This window comes from Erithacus rubecula (assembly GCF_903797595.1).
Source record: "Erithacus rubecula genome assembly, chromosome: 12".
Lineage (NCBI taxonomy): Eukaryota > Metazoa > Chordata > Aves > Passeriformes > Muscicapidae > Erithacus > Erithacus rubecula.
In genome coordinates, this window is record NC_136664.1 from 15634048 (window position 1) to 15650984 (window position 16937).

Below are 16937 nucleotides of genomic sequence, written 5' to 3' on the forward strand. Positions count from 1 at the left end.
CAGTACTGCTGCTCTCATTACCCAGTGCACAGCTCCCACCATATTGACACCAGTGTCTCCCAAAAAACTCAACACACTACCCCTGTGCCCATCTCTTTATAATTACAGTGCAGTAGTTGTCTTCTTGGTTTAAAGGTATTTTTGGTCAAAATATTAACTGAAGTCTCTGTACCCTCACTCCAACCTTTCAGCTGCTCCACAACACTTATTTCTGACAAGAGATTTGCTCTTTTTTCTGTGGCAGATTTGCACATATCCTTTCCACTGGACAGGATAGGTACAAGGGGAACACCAAATCCAGTAGCTATGCTGAGACAATGCCAATTACATCATAATATTTTTTTAAAATCTTCCAGTTTCACAGCCCTTCTTTTATGCCTCCTCTTGCAAAGCTCAGTTGGCTGGCACAGCAAAAATCTACAGCAGCCCTAATGACCTGGTTGCTGTGGCTGTTCCTATGGAGATAGACCTTAGGCTGTCAGAAAAAGGTCAGTTTTTAAATACTCGTGTTTTTTTAATAGATATGCAATCTGTAACCTTTGTCATCCAGTTGGATGATTTTCCTTTTATGAACAGCTTTACATGAACTCCAGTAATGAGAAAAGAAAAGCCACAAAAGATAAGGTGATTCTGTCATCTGAATGCACAGACTGGATTTCTATGTGCTTTTCATTGTTGGTATCTATTGAGCAGTGCTAGATACTAATTTTCCAGCAAGTTCTAGCACTGTATTTAATTTTCTTGACATAGTTTAGATTTTCACAGTGGGTGGAAAGTTAACAGCAATACATGCACATTTACCACTGGCTAGGAACATGGCAAATATCACCATTGTACAGGTCACTGTTTCTTGAAATCACTTAAGGGAAATCATTACCTATATTAAGTCACATTGTAAACTAGGATAATATGTACTCAACAACTGAACAGTTCTTTGCTTTATCAGCTGATAAGTTATTTCTATCATCTCAGTGGAATAAAGCATAACAGAAACAGTATAAACATGGCACATATTTTGTAATATGGGTTCTCTATTTTCTGATGGTTCTATGAGACTTCATTAGCATTTGTAACTCCTGGTACACACCAAACCTAAACAGTTTTTCCCAAACATGCACCCAGCAGATGAAACCTGCATTCTCACACAGCTTTTTGGTTTTGTTCTGTGAACTACAAGAAAATCAAGAAATCTACAGCCTTATACACATTTCCAAAAGCAAAACTCCTAAAGATTCTTGTGTCATCTTCAATTTTTCAGTAGAATGACATCAGCTGTCTATCTGAAGTGAAATCCAACTACACATTGTGTGTCCCACAAATAGTGTCTTTGTGCTGACTAGGGTCACCTAAATTTCCTCTTTACATGAAATTATTACCCAAAGCATTCTCCACTTGATAGCATTTACATGTAACTTCCTCAATTTGAATGAGATAAAATGGACTTCAACAGATATTCAACAAATATTCAACAGCTACATTAACACTCACCATTTCCAGATCTCCATCAGCAACTGCTCTCAGGAGTTTTTCCACCTATGTATGAAGAAAATTATTTATTTGCTTTGTTAGTATTGGTATTAAGCAGAACACAGAAAATCCTGTGTCCTTTGCTAACCTCCTAAGCTCATGCAGTAGGATTACTGCTGGCCCATTTCATATTTATTGATAAAGTTATAAAGGAAAAACCTTCTTCCTTTATGAAACAGAAAATCTGTGCAAGGCCTGTGGCCATTTGATGATCTCTGACTTGCTTAGTTAAACAGTACTTATCTAAATTGAGGATTTGTGGCCCACCATATACAAAGCCATGTAAGCTGATATATATTATGCTGCTCCAGCAGCAGCTGCCCTCTGCATTTCTGTGTGAACCTAATGTTAAAAATCCCTGTTAAAGGCAAATTCCTACCCTAATATACACTAATACTGTTTGGACTCTTGCTGAGTTACTCTATGCTACCAGGAATACAAAGGATGGCAGGTTTCACTGTGCTATGAGAAACAACATTTTAAGATGAAAAAAAGGCTTTCTAATTGTTACTTTTACATCTGTAGATAACTGGTTTAATCCTGTGCTAAAAAGTAAATATTTATAAATCTAACTTGACCGTAAGCATGAAATCAGTTTTCTTAAAATCTGGAAAGGTATAAATATTAAAGGGTATGCACTAGGACAAGCACCAGCATTAGCCCATTTAAGTGTAAGGTCGAGCCAGGGTGAAGGTGCTCTCCTGTCCACGAGCTCTGATGGGGGAGAAGAGACACGTGAGGGAAGAAGAGGTGGAAGGTGCTCTGCAGAGCACTGGTACCATTCCCCTGAGCCCTCAGGTTGCTTGTGAAAGGAGATTAACTTGTCTCTTCACTTCTCTAATTCTCTACTCTCACATGAAGAAGTTGAGATCCAACCTGATAGGAATGGGAAAGGTGCCAGCAAAAGGGCAGGGAGAGTCCATCAGTCCTCTCACAACTCACCTGGCTCTGCAGAGTGTCAAGAATCATTTAATAAGCTTTGTGAAAGTCTGTTTCAGCATTATAGCAAATTATTCCACCACTGTGCTAGAATCACCAAAGATGCTGCTGTGTAAGCATACTTGTTTCAATAGGAAGGAACACCTTGCAAGTTGAAGGTGCCATGGAGTGACAGCCTCAGCTACATTTCAACCTTCACATGGAAATTACCACCTTGCTGAGTGTGCCAGTGGTGTTTGGCAAGGCAAACAAGGAAGAATGAGACTGAAGTTGGTGTTTTATTGCTTTGATCTCTTTATTCAGGGTTTTAGATGAAGAACAGGACACAAACAGCTGAAAGACAAGAGGCCAGATGAAATCTCTCCATTTTTATCTCTTCTGAGGAACTCTGCTAAGTTTGGTTTTATTACTGCCTTTCTAATACAGGATGAAGGTCCTTGAAGTTATGCACTGGTCACTCCAGGCAAAATCTGTGATTCTTTCCTTTTTCTTTCCTACCTTTGAATGCCTGAAAGTCAGCTTTCTAAATCTCAGCCAGGCATTTAAACTCCCTCTCTGGTAACTACAGAACAGAATGCAACCAACAAATAACACCTGAGTGCAACTCAGGTCAAACTAAGCATGTCTGAGATTAACTCCTCTCTGGAGTTAACTTCCCTCCACTGACTAAGGAGGGAAAATAGATGTTTGAAGTGAAGACAACTGTCTTCCAGAAGCTGGGTAAGCTGCATCCCAATCTCTGTACATATACAGCTAAAATGGACTGTATACACTAGGGAGGTCTGTGCTTCCCCTAAACTTCCCCTAACCATACAGAATAATGTCACAGGAGAACGTAAAGGTCTTAAGGATTTTTCAGGAGTCATCTTATGTCATACAAGATGCCTAACAGTAATAGCAGTGACCCACTAGCTCTGATAATTTCTTTCCAAAAATAACAACTTTCTTAAAGTACTAAAAGCTGCCTTAGGCCCCAGCAGTGGTACAACATTTGTTATGCAGCTTATAGATAATTTATTAAAGGCACTTAGGGCAAAATGTCTGCTACATGCATTTCTCCATCTTTCCACTTTGTTTTCTCCCTCTGCCATGGAACAGAACCTTCCTTTAAAGTAAAAACAGAAGTAACAAATCTACTACAATTCACCTGCATGGCCAGTTTTTCATCTTCTGAACAGAAACTGTTCACGGAGATTTTAGTTCCAACAGAGCAAGTCCCAAATTTACAATCCTGTTTCTTTCACTTTCTCTTTTCTCAGTGATAATAAACAAACCACTATCACTGGCTCATTTAAGAGTATTGATTAATTGGATCCCCTTAATCCAATGTGCAAACCCTGAAATCTGGGAAAACTGATCATAGCACTTTCCCATTATTTCCAGATTATTTCCTTCATGGAGCTCTCCCAGCATCAGGCTCTTACCTCTGAGCAGAGAGCCCAGGTGAAACTTGGCAAACAGAAATGAACTAAAGCTGGATTACAGAGAAGCTCATTAACCCCAGGGACCTCAGGTATAAGCAGTTTGTAATCTTTTTCCCTGGTCTGAACTACAGTCTTAGCACTTGGGTGTGATATATTTGTTCCTTCAAAGAAAAAACAAATCCTCAATCTACGAGGAGAACTTATTTAGAGTGCTTGACTCTGTACAAACACAGAGGTACAGCCCTACACTGAGCCTCCCATAGAGCAACTCAAGTGTGAAATCATATTGTCCAGACAAAATTGGCTTTGTTGTGTTTTTTCAATGTTCTGAAACTTCTGGCAAGAGAAGAAGCTTTTAATAGCAGGAAAAGGAAGAATTTGAATGTAGTGGTGATATTGAGAGAAACAATACTTAGGAGATCAACTGGAAAAAAAAGAATAGGCAGACTAGGAAAAATAAAAAGAAGCATCAGAATGAGTGGTGGTGTGACAGTCTTGGAAAGGGGTAATAAAGTGTGGATCTGAGAACCCACAGGAAAAAAAAAATCAGAGCATGCCATCCAGTGTGGACAGAGCAAAATCAGCAAACACATACATGCAAAATATTTAATATATAGTCTGTACTTCTTCACTTGTTACAAAATTGGTTCCCATGCCTATTTTGAAATAATATTTTAACATTACAGTTTGTTGTTTGCCAGAATACCTGTACTAGTCTCTTTTTCCTGACAGGTTTTGTAAGTTACCAGTGGCACCTAATTCCTGCATGGGACAGCCAGGTCCTTGGGGCACTGACTGACACTGCACTTTGGTAAATCTCAACAAATTCTCAAATTAGATAGTCAGCTTCATTAACATGAACAACTAGTTCAGAGATGGTGTCAGTTTTTCCTCAGAAATAACCAACAGAGCAGTTGAAACCACACAAAATAAGTGCTCAGGTACTGAGATGACAAGTCCCTGAGGACAGCAGTTACCAATTTCCAAACTAGACAGAGGCTACTCCAGAAGAAGCACTTTAAAACACTATGGCAAATTATCACTCTTCCAGCTTCCTTCACTTTGCTTGCTGTCAAAACCTGTATCTCAGTCTTACCTCTTTATAATTGTTTTTTGCTTCTTCTTGCCTTATATCAGTTGATGCTGATGACAGGCTTGAGACAGATGATCCTCTGCTGAAAGTTTCTGCTGAGTGCTGAGGAGACCTAAGCGGTGACTTGCAGTTGGGAAAAAACATAAAAATCAAACAAACAACCAACCAGAAAAGGTTAAATATCAAATTAAGGAGGTTAAGTGTAGGCAAGAAACAGTTTATCAACTTGCAGGGGCTGTTACCTCAGAAGCACTCTGTCCTCTCTCAAACGTTAGGTAGTTTAATTCCATCAACGACAAAATCTGCATAAAAATATTAAAGAGAACCAATGTAACTCCACTTACAGAGGAACCTACTGACTGAAACACAAATTAGTTGACAACCTAATAATTAGTAACACATTATGACTGGGCAGATTAAAAGAACCCATTTACAAGTTCATGTTCTATCTCACAGAGTGTATTCCCGCTGCTGGAGTTAAAATGGGACCTTTCTTCCTCAGAGTGAAACAAACATTTTCTCTTTAATAGCAAACCCTATTAGCAGTGAACATTTACACCTCTGTGGTGTTGCATCAGAAAGAATCAGGCTGGAAGATAAATACCTTGGAATTCAGTGCACACTGCAGGGAAGTCTCTTTCATGCGGTTCTGAATCTCTGGGTTTGCCCCATTTTGCAAGAGCACCTCTATGATCCCTTGGTAGCCCCAGCGAGCAGCAATGTGCAGAGCAGTGTCTCCCTTCTCATTGCCAATATCCAGCCTGCAGGAATGCACGTCATAATACACTAAAGCCTTCACACACTGGGAAGAAAAGGAAAGCCATCAATAAATTATAGTGTTGTGTCTCAGTTCAGACAACAGGAACAATCCTAAAAGGTTTGTTTTTACTGCTGCTCATTACCTAAAGAGCAATCTTTAGTGGTTCAGTGTCATTAAATAAAGAGTTAAATAACTACATTTACAAAGCACTATCTTTAATGTGAACTCACATTAAAAATTGCTATGAACTACCAAATAAAGTCCTTATTTAGAGCATTAAACAATTTAGCCTTCAAATATTTTTATTTCATTTTTAAAATACGTAAGTTTAGTGCTAATTTGCATCAGTTTAATTCCATTGCAGTAGAATGCCCATTTGGTTTGTTACAAAACAATTACTTACATCCTCATGACCGTAAGTGCAGGCTAAATGAAGTGGAGTATTTCCATTATTGTCCTGAACATCAGTACTTGCCTTGTAGTGCAATAAAAGCAGCTTAAAGGAAAAACAAAAGTAGACATTTAAGTAACTAAAAAATTAATGGACAAACAATTATTGCTCTGCAGATTCCTTTAGGGTTCTGGCATGATGAAGCACTTCAGGAGACACTAGCTCTGCCTCCTGTTTCAGACACCACCCTCTTGGCACTGCAGCACTGTTTGTGCCCTACCCTGACAATCAAAAAGTCTCCTCTTACATATGCAGATTTTTAATTGAAAAAAATGAATTCTCTACTGCAGCAAACACTGCAATATATTCACATCATAATCTAACTCACATTTCAAGAACCTATGCAAGCCAGTTAAGACATAGCTTAATTTCAACAATGCTAATTGAAGAATATCACATATATGAAATTCAAGTAGACAAAAAGTACTGTAGTTACACAGTCTATCCTAAACACAGGGTGAAGCATTTAACTCAGTCCAGTAATTGCAATGGTTGTTCTATCTCAAGAGCAGAGATGCTCACCATTTGTATTATGTATTGGAAATTTGTATTAATAAAGTGGATGAATTATCAGGTATGCAGAGCTGCCAGTTGGTTATTAAAAATGGCTGAAAACCTTGCACTAGAAGAAAAAATAAAATATCTTGCAAACTAGAACGATGATCCTCCATTCTGAGAGCTTACACAGTTCTGGTAAAAGCTCCCCAGAAGATCTAAATGACAGTAACAGTAGAAGAGCTCAGTAGGAGTCATGTATGTATTATTTAGGCTAGGTGCTGTGCTTACTGTAACATTTTGATATCCCTTCTGACAGGCGAGGTGAAGGGGAGTTGAACCGTGGTAATCGGTAGCATTGACAATGGCTCCTTTGGCTACGAGCAAATCCACTAAGGAAGTCTGACCTTGGAAAATAAGCATTCAAAGAAAGGAGTAAACTTTGCACAAGACCACTCACTGTCACTTTTCAAATTCAAACAGTGACTATAAACCAAGATACCCTGCATTTCTGCATACTACATACTGCATATTCACTGCCTTGGTATTTGGGTTTTTCTGAGGCAGATTATTCAAGGTCAAAGCCCTATAAAAGAACCTTCAGCTAAAAGCAAAGTATATTTGTATCCTACAAGTAACAAAAGAAAATATTTGGATTCAATAAAATAACAAGAAATTAAATTATAAATAAGAAACTACCCACTAAGGAAATAACACAGCTTCTAGTCAAAGGAAGATCAATTACATAATGAACATTACAATACAAGTGTTGCAGATCTACAATGCATAGCCAGCTGCAGGAAAGTGAAAAGTCCTTTCTCAATCTGCCTTTAAAACAAGACTGGTTTCTGAGGACACGTTTAACTTTTCCAAAGCTGAAGAACACACCACTGTGGTAATCACACAGTCAGCAAACAAAGAATAACTCAGCCATAAGAAACTGAGCTTAAAAGAATCTACAACAACTTCAGTCTGTGCTCAGATAGAAACAGCAAAATTTCAAGAGCAAAGAAGCAAAAAAATATTTTAATGCAGAATTCCAATCTTATCAGAAAGGTGAAAAACAGGCTGCCATAAAAATACAAAAGCAAAAGGAGTAGGAGGCACTAGTGAAGAACAGCAAGCCCACTCACCACAAATAGCAGCTATGTGAAGCGGAGTATATCCCCGGTCATCTCGGGAAAAGGGGGTGATAATGGAAGGGTCATTCAGTTTCCTTTAAAACACAATGGTTTGAAGCAGCTTAATTACCCAGCTGGTGGTAGGAAGGAGGAGAGAAAGGGAAAAGCTGCCAAGGATGACAAAAACCTGATTTTTGAACGTTTTATCTTTTTATTTTGACAAATTATTCCATACAGACCTTTACATTTTGTTAAGAGAAGTGGGTTAGTCCCAGATCTGTAAGTTTGATTCAAGAGAAGAAACCCCATGTCTACCAAAGGAGACACAGGCTCTATCACAGAATGGGTGGGTTTCAAAGGATTCTGTATGCTCCCAGTATTTCTTCTGTTTTTTCAAACCACACACAAACACACTCTGTACCTACATCCCAAAGTGCTGCCAAATTGCTCTATAACCAGAAGCAGCAGACTTTCTGAAGCAAATCTTAGATAAAGGCTTCTACACAGCTTTCTATGCATTTGTGGGGTGAAGAGTGCTCACCCAGAAACCAGCTTCTCGCATTTGTCACAGTAACACAGCGGGTGACACATTTTCTGTACAGTGTCCTTATCACTGTCACCTTGACTTAGCAGCCGCTCCACTTCCTCCTGATCACCTGAAGCAATATGCTACAAAAAAAGAGTAGAGAGAATCAGAAACCAATATAAAAAGCCTCCTTTTAAGAAAAAAAAAGCCAAGAGTAATTTACTGAAGCACAAAAGGAAAGGAACCGATTATGAAAGACGTATTCAAGCACTAGAAAGCAGAAATGAACAAATGTCACAGCACAAAGCCCCCTAATGGGCATTTAGTATTAAAAAGAAACTGTTCTTGGCTTACTTCACTTTCTATAAAAAAATTAAAACAATTCCTATTGTCCTCTTTAGACTCAATCATGAAATTGAGCTCCCTCTGTGCAAAAACATGTCTATAAAATTACTAAGTCTCCAGCCATAAGCTGTGAACACATATAATTAGAAGCTCTGCTTTGTGTCCTTGTATAGGCAAAATTCTTTGAGAATGACAGTATGAGATTAACAGATAATATGAAGTAGCTGTCAGGTGACTACATTTAAATTATTTCAGAAAACTCTTCCCATTTCAAGCACTAAAAGCTGTGAGACACAAGTAGCATCACATCTGTGCATTAAATGGGCCACACAGTACCAACAGCAGTAGCATTTCATCCTCATTTGCTTCTGTATTTCTCATAACGTGCTGAAATCTGTAAGATTATATTATGTTACTAAGGCTTTGGCACAGAAATGTACTTGATTCAAAAGACACTTTTAGCATCTACTAAAACACATTTCACAGTACTGATGTAATTAACCCTTCATTGCATTCCAGAAAATTGCAGAAAGGGATGGATATAAACATGAAATATGCAAATGCATACATATTCTGCCATAAAAGTTATTAACCTTAAACAAGCAGTCTATTGGTGCAGCAGACATCTGGGACAACAAGTTCATCCTTTGTCTTAAGAGCAGCTTGTCACACAGACTCTCAGATTCCTAAAAATAATTAGGTAGATTGATTATCTATACAGTTATTTAAAGGCAAAAGTGCAAACCTTAACAGTGGAATTAACTTCTAAAAACATTAAATGCTTATTTACTATGCATGAATTATCAGAAATGTGAAATCTGAATCAGTTTCACTTTGGCACCTATAGAAATAAGAAGTAGATATCCATCAGAATATTCCTTTACTGAAATTCACTGTGAATTTACATTAATGAAATTACATCTGTACTATCTAAAAAAAAAACACGGCAAAACTAAAAAATACTTATTAAAGACAGCATGAACTGTAAGGGTCACAACACAGCTTCCTCAAGAGAAGAAATTAAGACAAATTCACATAAAACATGTCTGATGGCTACTACAAAAGGTGTTACAACTCTGACTCAAAGAATTCTGAACTTTCTGCTGCTGGCTGAAAAATAAAAGATTGTACCAGGCAAAGCATTGCTCTGCAGCAGATCCATCTGTGTAGGATTTCCCATTTGGTTTGAGCTAAGCAGATACAGCTTAGCATCATACCCTTGCATCAGGAATTACTCTCTGGGACAGCTAAAGATACACTTTAGGATGCATTAAAGAATACAAATGCCTCCAGAACCAGGTGAAAATTGTGGAGCTGGATTTTGGGATGGCAGCACTGAGCCTCCCATGAAATAAAACAACAACCCAAGGAAAACACTTTCTAAGAATGCAGATGGAAACTTTTGCACGTAGGTGGTTCTGATCCACAGCTGCTTATGGTTGGCAGTGGTGCTGCTGCAGGATAATGGCTCTTTAGAAATGGAAAGACTTCATCCTCCATAAAACAGAAAACCACTGCATTTAAGACACACACCCATGTATAAGGCAAACTGATGCTTTGGGATCTGGGCTATGGCTTTTGCAATTAAAGCCTGTCAAGACCAGATGTAAGTGAGTAAAACCAATCTGACCCCACTCTTACATTAGTAAGTCAGCATGAAATTTGAGCCTCATAAACTGCAAATAAACAAGACCAATTGAGTTCACACTTTCTAGAAATCAGACTATTCATGTTTCAAAATCAACACAGATGCCTCTCATAAAGCTGTCCAAAAATACCATTAAGAGCTCAGCAAATAACATCATTAAAAACATGTTTGTGAGGTCTGGAGATGAAATTTTTTTCTGCACCTCAGAGGAAGTTGTCTGTATTTAGATAAATGAAGATGGTGAAAAATTCACCAATCTTTTCAAATCTCAGTACTTCAGCTAAGGATATCCAAGCATATCTTCTCAGAAATTACAAGGCATATAATATTAGGCTCCTGGAATAGATTCTTCACTATGAACAGGAATAACTTCCCTATAAAACATCTGATCAAAAATCAAACTGCTGGTACAAGTTCCTAATGTCTAATCGGAATTGCTAGTGTGGATGCTCACAGACAGCTTTACACTTTCACTGTGGAGAATCTAAGTAACCATTAGAAAGAACTACTGCAGTTTTAATACTGCTCCTTCCACAGTGTGTGTCTAAAAGAAGTGTGCCCCAAGTGGAATCATTATTTTAAGAGTCACATGAGACAGCAACCCCAATGTAGCAGTATTATATATTTATTATATAAATCAGAATAAAAGCCCAGGTGAAACCAAATTCTCAATAGTGAAATATGGAATGACAGGAGAATCAGATATTCACACTAGGATTAAGGAAGTTTGGGCTTTCAAAGTCAGAATTCACTTGTACCAGCCTTTATTTACAGCCCAACAGTTTGTACTCCTTTTTAAAAGGGATTGCCTTGAGTGGGACTTTCAGGTATTTTAAGTGTTGTCTAGAAAATGCACACAAACATTAATGACCTTTTTTATCTAATAGTGCAGTGTGCAGGAAAAGGAAGTATTTGTACCTGTGAGAGTGACTTGGGCTAGATCACTACACAAGTGCACTCTCACAACTTACAACTGATGACTTTGAAGAAATACAGGTGGCAGAAGCCAGGGAGGAACTCTTGAACACAAAGGCTAATAAAGTGTTTGGTGGGGAGGGAGAGTAGGGATCATCTCCCTATCTCAAGCTCTTCCCATACAGGAGACAAAATGCTGCTTATTCCCTCATGGCTGACTCTGATTCCCTACTTTTTTATACCTCACTCTAAACTACAGAGCCTTACTACACCTTAGCTGTGCATAGAAATGAGCTAGTATCCAATACTCATTGACAAGAATTCTAATTGAATAATGTTGACAATTAAGAAAATAAAACTGACTCTCATGCTTTACAGACCCCTCTCTTCTTCCCAAAGAGAGTCTCACAAAGACTTGCATGACCTTGGGTGAAGGGATTTGGCAAAAACGTCCTGAGTGCAATTCACTTACTGACATGAGGGTGAGAACGTGCCCATTATCCCACAGGGTACATTAGTCCCCTGCTGAGTTTCTTTCTGGAGTCAGCTTCATTAGGGATTGGACAGCAGCACTACTCAGCTGCCAGCAGCTCCATCTGAAGCCAGCTATAAAATTAAGCATAACCACATAAGGGGCTATAATGAAGCCCCAGGGCACAGCAATGCTCCTGCTCACTTCAATCCCACACCCCCTTCCAGCACAATCTGGAAAAGGAAATCATAGGGCAGCAAGATGACAGCTGCTGCTGCCTCAAAGTTCATCTCCTTTACCAGAGATGAAGAGTCTCAACTGGTAAACTTCATGGAGAGCAATGTTCCTCCACCTGCTCACTATTAATTTTCCATTTCTGCCTCAGTCTCTCTTTTCATGGTGTGCCACCTTCTCCTACCCTGGAGAAAAGGGTGGACTGGCTCTTTCCTTTCCACGTGTCTTAAGGGCAAATTGTCCCTCACTTCATCCTCAGGGTTCTGCTGCCTTCCAGCCAGGCTGACTCCAAGGAAAGAGGACTTGGTGCTGTATATTCACTCTAAAGTGATAAAGTTCTCTAGGTCTGGAGCTGATCCAGCTGAAGTATGGGCAGAAACACTTATGGCTTGCTCTTCTCATGGTTCAGACACTGAAGTCCTCATTTAGATTTCTCAAATATGTAGTTTATCTTCCAAGACAGGTGCTTCCCAAAGAAATATAGTACCTTAATAGAAGTGGCACTTAAATTACAACACCTGAATGCAATCCCACTATAAAAGCTTCTATCCTTAGCTACACCAAGAGGGATAGGATCAGGCATTTAACAGAAAACAGTCTTTATTTTAGAAATTTAAGGGCAGTATATTCTACCTGAGCTTGCTGGCATTGTTGTGGAAGACAATTCTACTTTGGCTGCAGTTTTTTTTCCAGAGCACCAGCTTTGCTCTTTGTATATTGATTGTGAATGACAGCCAAGTGACTGCAGGAAGCAAAATCATATAGCAGGTTCTTTTAAACTAACATTTTTATTTTTTGTAATAAGTCAATTACAGACAAGAAATACCACTCTTTACACAATATGAAAGTGTTGGGGTTTCTTGGTTTTTTTTTTGAGTGTACAAAAACTTGCATAAGTTCATGGAAAATCCCAGAAAAGAACAAAACCAAAAACAGCGAGAGGCCAAAGTGTTACATTAAGTGCTTCTTAAAGTGCCCCAGGTTGTCCCATCCCAAGCCCTGCACACTGAGCCATTATTCTGGCCCCTGCAGTTAGATTCCAGTGCTTTGCAGTGGGGCAGACTGAGACACATTGAATTCACTCTGGTTCCAAGTTCAGTCCTTTTGATTTCCACATCAGCTCAGGAAAACCTAGTTTTACAACAGTAGAAAAATTTAGAGGAGTGGTAAGACTGGATTCCTTAACTAAATAATCTATAAAGTTCTTAAATTATAGAAGTTTCTAAAGTCACATCAGCATCACCCTTAACTGGCCTGCAGGGATGAGACCAGATTGACAGCAGGTCTAGTTGCCCAGTAGGAAATCTCATGCATCCACAATTTCCTGCCCCTGCCAGGTTAGAGATCCCAAGAGCCAAATTTGACCTTCAAACAGCACCTGATCACAGCTCTCTAATCCCCCTAAAGCCATCAACTCAGTGCAGCATTGAAAACACATGGAATTCTTCCCATATGAAGTTTTACTGAATAATTCTAAATTACACTGCTGTCTCCATTCTGCTAGCACAGCTAAGCTTTTTAAAATTACACAAAAATTTAAGCTGTGTCTGTTCCCAAGTACTGCACTGTTTCCACAATCATGCTAGAGTACAAACAGGAGATAAACACACTGGAGACTCATCTGTAGAAAACAGTGCTTTCATTTTTCCTCTGCCCATATGAAGAGGCAGACTTGACATTTAAGTAGTTCCTCAAGAAGTATATAATGAGCAAATATTGGTACATAAGACTTCATTACAATCATTTAGGTAAATTTAGCCTTTGCTTCAAGTAGTCCTCATTTTTTAAAACAAAACAAAGGAAATTCTTATGTTAGTTATTTGTTTCCTCTGGCTGGATTTACACCCACAATGGTACACAGAACTACAAGTTATCACACAGGCATTTAACAGGCTTTAGGAGCAGCTTACTGTTGATCTGTCAGAGAGGTTGCCTTGGCGTATGTATTCTATTGCAGCCTCAATCGAGGTTAGGCAGTATCCCAACTCATCCTTCACTGAGCTGCAAAGCCTAAAGTTCTTTATGTAACTCAAGTTGGCCATCCTGAAAAAAAAAAAAAAAAGTTAAAGCTGCAAACCACCAAAACTAAGACACTAGCATGGCATATTGCAGCTCATCTTAGGCAATCTAGGGAGACATTAGCTATGTATTGGGAGAAAGCTTCTTAAAAGCTTGTTAGGTCAGAAATATGGCTATTCTGAGCTTGTAGAATAATCAGAATTCTACTTATCTCTTAAATATCCATTGAAAAGTTATTAACCAGATAGAAGGAATATGAAGGATGAGAAGGATAATAGTGGGAGTTTAAAATCTTTGGAGTGAAGCAATGTTTCAAGCATAGTGATAGCTATAAGTTAAAGGCCAAATGCTGATCTCAGATCTAGAAAATAACAGCACTGAGAATCAGGTACAGCTGGAAGGTTCAGACAGACTTTTACTGAAAATGAGGGGACAATGGCACAAGCTAGCAGGAAGTAATTAAAGGTTCACATCTAGTTTCTCTGTAAGAAGTGCACCAAATCTTGAAATGCATAAAAGATGTCACAGCTCCCAACACAGATGAGAGAGAACCACTCTGTATTGGCACACAGGTTTGGTCAAGAGATGGCCTTCCACTACAACTTTTTTTCTAGTCTGAAACTCAAAACAAAGGCACACTCCTGATAGCTGCTTCATTTAGTTACACACATAACACAGCTTTGCTATTTGTCCTACAAAAAATTTTCTGCATTTCAACAGTATTTCTTACACTTTCAGTAAATTATTACTGTATGTTCAGAAACATTTGTCCCTACAGCAGGCACCACACAAGATGGTAGGAAGGAGTTCTATATAGCCAAAACAGTTACATACCAGTTTGGGATTTCTGTTTTTACAAGCAAATACAGCAAAACAGAGAGAAGATCATCTGCACACATGGTTTCCATGTTAACTAATAAAAAAAAAAAAAAAATCACAATTGGTATTAGTCATGTCATGGTTCAAATCAAGAGCAGTAACTCTAAAGTTGTGCCTCTTAACACTAGGGCCAGCTCTACTAATGGGTAATGCATAGAGAGCCCAGGGCAGGCCTCCAAATGTTCTCCATCTCTCACTGAAAGAAAGAGTCTGCCAGGAGCCAACACACAGATGCAATTTGTGCAGTACACACTGCAATATTTGACTAGCATCCCTCCTTTCCCATATAGCAAGAGCATTAGCTCAAGACTTCTGAAATATTTGAGAGTAAAGACTATGTTCAAAGTTGATACATTTTTCCATAACCCAGCAATCTTCCTAGAGGAGATGAGGTAAGCAAAGCATAAATTCACTGTGCTACTCTATTTGCTTTGTAGAAGTATCTTCTGCTTTCATATCACAGAATCACTTCTGTAATCCACAGCAGCACATTGGTTTGGCCCCACCTAACAGTGCATTTTGCAAAAGTTGCTTCTCAAAAGTATCAATTTCAAGATGTCAAGGGAAGCATAGACAAATACACAAGAATGATCTAGCAGCAATCTCCAGTGTTTAAAATGGATCACCCTCACTGTCCTGGCAGATATGAGTTACCTACATGTCCAAGCTAAAGCATAAGCAAGCTAACCCAGTACCCCACCTCAGCCCACAGGAACCAGTGTTGACATATCTACCTTACCCTCCCTTCCCTTTTGCTCTGTTCAGAGACTCCAGCTGAATTGTTCCCCAAGTGCTATCCAGGCAATTGTTTATATACTGAAGTGTTCTGTGTGTGCTGTTTAAATTTAAAATTATGAATTGACTAATTACTGACCTCTTTGGCTTGGAGACTGCATAATAATTTGTACAACTTTACGCAGACAAAGTAACTTCTGTTGAGGGGAAGTGCATTTGTTCAACTGACCCAGTTCTCGCTTTGCACGTGGTATATTAAAACTACAAAATAATTAAAAAGGAATGATTAGCATACAGAATTCCTCTACAGGATGTCCAAAGCCCAAGTTTTAACTTATTCAGAGCTGAATTGAAGAATGGTTCCAAAATATTCTCACTTCTACTCCAAGTGCATTGCATTTCTGTATCCTGTAGATGGCTTAAAAACATACAAGTGAAGGAGACAACCAATGCCAAGATTGTCCTCATATGACACTTGCAAGGCTTTGATTTTACATCTCAAATCAAAGTACAAAAAAAAAAACTTGCTAGTGTCTGAAGCCACTTCTTGGCTAGCTCTCACTGACTCTTAAAGAATCCACACTCATCTCTCACCTGAACTCAGGCTTCACTCCAATGTCTTTCTGCTGCAGGTCTTGAAGGCTCCTCGTGATTTTATTAAAATCAGCATCCTAATCAACAGAAAAGTAACAGGTTTTCTAAATGCCTTAGATGAACATCACTAGTATGTAGCAATCAAAGAAACTTACCTCACTTGCCTCAATTGTCCCCACATATTTGAAGACTAGATCATAAATAGCATGATGGATATACATCTGTAAAAAGAAAAACCACCAGCATTTTAGGCATGAAAGGGAGAATTCAAAACAGCTTGCTAATTATTGTTCTTCATTTCAGATGCTTACTTCAACTGCTTGTTTGATCAGATTCATCTGCTCTTCTTGCTTTGCAAGCATCTTCTAGAAAAGCAAAGCCATAAACAGCAAGAGAAAGTCAGATAATTTATTGCTTAAGTAACACTGTACTATGTATTTAGGGGAGTAAGTCTTTACCAAGTGCGAATCTCTCAAAAGATGCTGCAGACATTTGGTATAAAGTGCATTGACAGAATCCTAGGAGAGAGAAAAGATAAAAGCCATCAGATTCAGGCTAATGGGACTTGAAGGAGCAATATCTAAATAAGTAAAGTAAATCTTCCCTATCTCAGAAATGTACAGTACTGTAAAGTATGGTAAGAGTTTCAGCAATAATAATTACATTTACTAAGCAGTTCAAATAGTGCAATTCTTAAATGTGAGTTACCACTTCTCCCTCCTCCCCTTTCACAACTCTAGGCCACTCTGACACAGAAAAG

General features: G+C 38.6%; 1 protein-coding gene across 4 annotated transcripts in view; it reads right to left on the reverse strand.

Moving 5' to 3' along the window:
* The window catches only part of ANKRD27 (ankyrin repeat domain 27), a 53498-nt gene that overhangs the window by 12189 nt on the left and 24372 nt on the right, over positions 1-16937 (reverse strand). For all 4 annotated transcript variants that reach the window (XM_079316192.1, XM_079316190.1, XM_079316191.1 and 1 more), the window contains exons 6-21: positions 16636-16695; positions 16489-16542; positions 16333-16398; positions 16178-16254; positions 15723-15844; positions 14804-14882; positions 13861-13993; positions 9275-9367; positions 8352-8479; positions 7823-7905; positions 6981-7096; positions 6147-6239; positions 5588-5785; positions 5226-5285; positions 4987-5106; positions 1489-1533 (exon numbers count right to left, since the gene is read on the reverse strand). In XM_079316192.1, the coding sequence (XP_079172318.1) occupies positions 1489-1533; positions 4987-5106; positions 5226-5285; positions 5588-5785; positions 6147-6239; positions 6981-7096; positions 7823-7905; positions 8352-8479; positions 9275-9367; positions 13861-13993; positions 14804-14882; positions 15723-15844; positions 16178-16254; positions 16333-16398; positions 16489-16542; positions 16636-16695 (1527 nt within the window). The remainder of the gene's footprint in view (positions 1-1488; positions 1534-4986; positions 5107-5225; positions 5286-5587; positions 5786-6146; positions 6240-6980; positions 7097-7822; positions 7906-8351; positions 8480-9274; positions 9368-13860; positions 13994-14803; positions 14883-15722; positions 15845-16177; positions 16255-16332; positions 16399-16488; positions 16543-16635; positions 16696-16937) is intronic.